Below are 1,952 nucleotides of genomic sequence, written 5' to 3' on the forward strand. Positions count from 1 at the left end.
CTGCTGCTGGACCTGGAGTCGCTGGTTCAGTTCCTGTCCCTTGGCACACTCCTGGCCTACACCTTCGTGGCCACCAGCATCATTGTGCTGCGCTTCCAGAAGTCTTCCCCGCCCAGCTCCCCAGGCCCAGCCAGCCCTGGCCCCCTGACCAAGCAGCATAGCTCCTTCTCAGACCACCTACAGCTAGTGGGCACTACGCACGCCTCCCTCCCTGAGCCGGGGGAGCTGCAGCCAGCCCTGAAGCCCTACCTGGGCTTCTTGGATGGGTACAGCCCTGGAGCAGTGGTGACTTGGGCGCTTGGCGTTATGTTGGCCTCAGCCATCACCATAGCCTGCGTGCTCGTCTTTGGGAACTCGACCCTGCACCTCCCACACTGGGGTTACATCCTGCTGCTCCTGCTCACCAGTGTCGTGTTTCTGCTCAGCCTCCTCGTCCTGGGGGCTCACCAGCAACAGTATCGGGAAGACTTGTTTCAGGTACCTCCCCCAGCCAGCACCCACTCGTGCTCTGCCCAGGCAGCTGCCTCCCCTTCCCCCATGGCCATCCCAGAATGAACAAGACTCACAGGGCTGGGGAGGACGGCATACCCATCCCGCACCCCTTTATGCTTGGTGAGTGAGCACATGTCTCCACAACCTCCTGAGAGGGAGAAAGGCTGTATGGATTCCCGAGAAAGTGGGCCCTGGGCTGGCAGATCTTTCCTGCAACCCGGTCCAGCCCTGCCCTGCCCCTGCCTCCCCAGATCCCCATGGTTCCCCTGATTCCAGCCCTGAGCATCCTCCTTAACATCTGCCTCATGCTGAAGCTGAGCTATCTGACCTGGGTGCGCTTCTCCATCTGGCTGCTGATGGGTGAGTGGGCGCCAGGCTGGGACCGGGTTCAGGAGGAGGGCAAAGAGGACAGGAAGGGCTGAAATCTGTACCTCAGGCTCATGCCCTGCCTCCTGCCCTGTCTAGGACTCGCAGTGTATTTTGGCTACGGTATCCGGCACAGCAAGGAGAACCAGCGGGAGCTGCCAGGGCCAAACTCCACGCACTACGTGGTATTCCCCAGGGGCAGCCTGGAGGAGACAGTGCAGGCTGTGCAGCCCCCTAGCCAGGCGCCAGCACAGGACCCCGGCCATATGGAGTAGCTGGTCAGCCCACACTTGCCCCGCTCTCCCACACCTGCTTGGGAGGCCAGAGAGGCTGGACAAGCTGGGAGCCCCTTCTGTTGTGGGCGGCCTGGGTTTGCAGGCCTGCGCAGGCTGGGGCGTCCTCAGGACCTTAGGACTTTGTCCAGGAGCTGAGCTTCAGGTCTTCAGGAGTGGGCCTTGGCCGATGCTGGTGCCGCGGACTCTGCCCAGAGCCTTCTTGTTTATGATCAGCTCCAGCTACCTGGGCAGGTGTGGTGGGGTGGACGGGAAGGCCCACAGCCCAAGGGATCCATAATAATAATTGCTTGGCCAGCCATGTGGCCTGCTGGCATATCCACTGTGGCATTCTTTATGGCACCGAGTCTTCACCTGCCCCATGGAACCAGGCAATTGTCTCCAATTCACATCAAAGATGCTGGGGCTCTCCAAAGAGTAGGTGCCAGTCCTGGGACCACCCTGAGTCAGTGACACAGTGGGGCCTGGATCCAGGTGCCCAGCTAAGAGGGGAGTCACACACACCAGGCAAGGAGGGTTCCATGACAGGCCTGGGGTCAGGCTCCCCACATCTGCTAGGTGGCAGATCCAGGGAGCAGAGCTGGGGCCCCAAGGAGGCTTCCTAGACAGGGCAGCAGGGTTCAGAGGATGGCATGCGCCTGAGGCCTGCCCGGCACAGGCACACCCACAGGGACACACACGTCCCTGCAGGCACTACCCCGGGGTGCACGCCTGTGTGCAGACTGAGGCGGCAGCTGCTTCTGAGCTCAGGCCCGGGCTGAGGCTCTCTTGCTGTCTTTGTCCACTCTTCAAGGGCTGTGA

General features: G+C 61.7%; 1 protein-coding gene across 1 annotated transcript in view; it reads left to right on the forward strand.

The window, feature by feature from the left end:
• The window catches only part of LOC105525037 (cationic amino acid transporter 4), a 2,899-nt gene extending 1,426 nt beyond the window's left edge, over window positions 1-1,473 (forward strand). Inside the window, exons 2-4 of the mRNA XM_011960551.1 lie at window positions 1-477; window positions 744-852; window positions 958-1,473. Coding sequence (XP_011815941.1) covers window positions 1-477; window positions 744-852; window positions 958-1,133 — 762 coding nt within the window. The 3' untranslated portion in view covers window positions 1,134-1,473. The remainder of the gene's footprint in view (window positions 478-743; window positions 853-957) is intronic.
• Window positions 1,474-1,952: the final 479 nt, after the last annotated feature.

The sequence above is a fragment of the Colobus angolensis genome, unplaced genomic scaffold (genome assembly GCF_000951035.1).
Source record: "Colobus angolensis palliatus isolate OR3802 unplaced genomic scaffold, Cang.pa_1.0 Scaffold5144, whole genome shotgun sequence".
Taxonomy (NCBI): Eukaryota; Metazoa; Chordata; class Mammalia; order Primates; family Cercopithecidae; genus Colobus; species Colobus angolensis.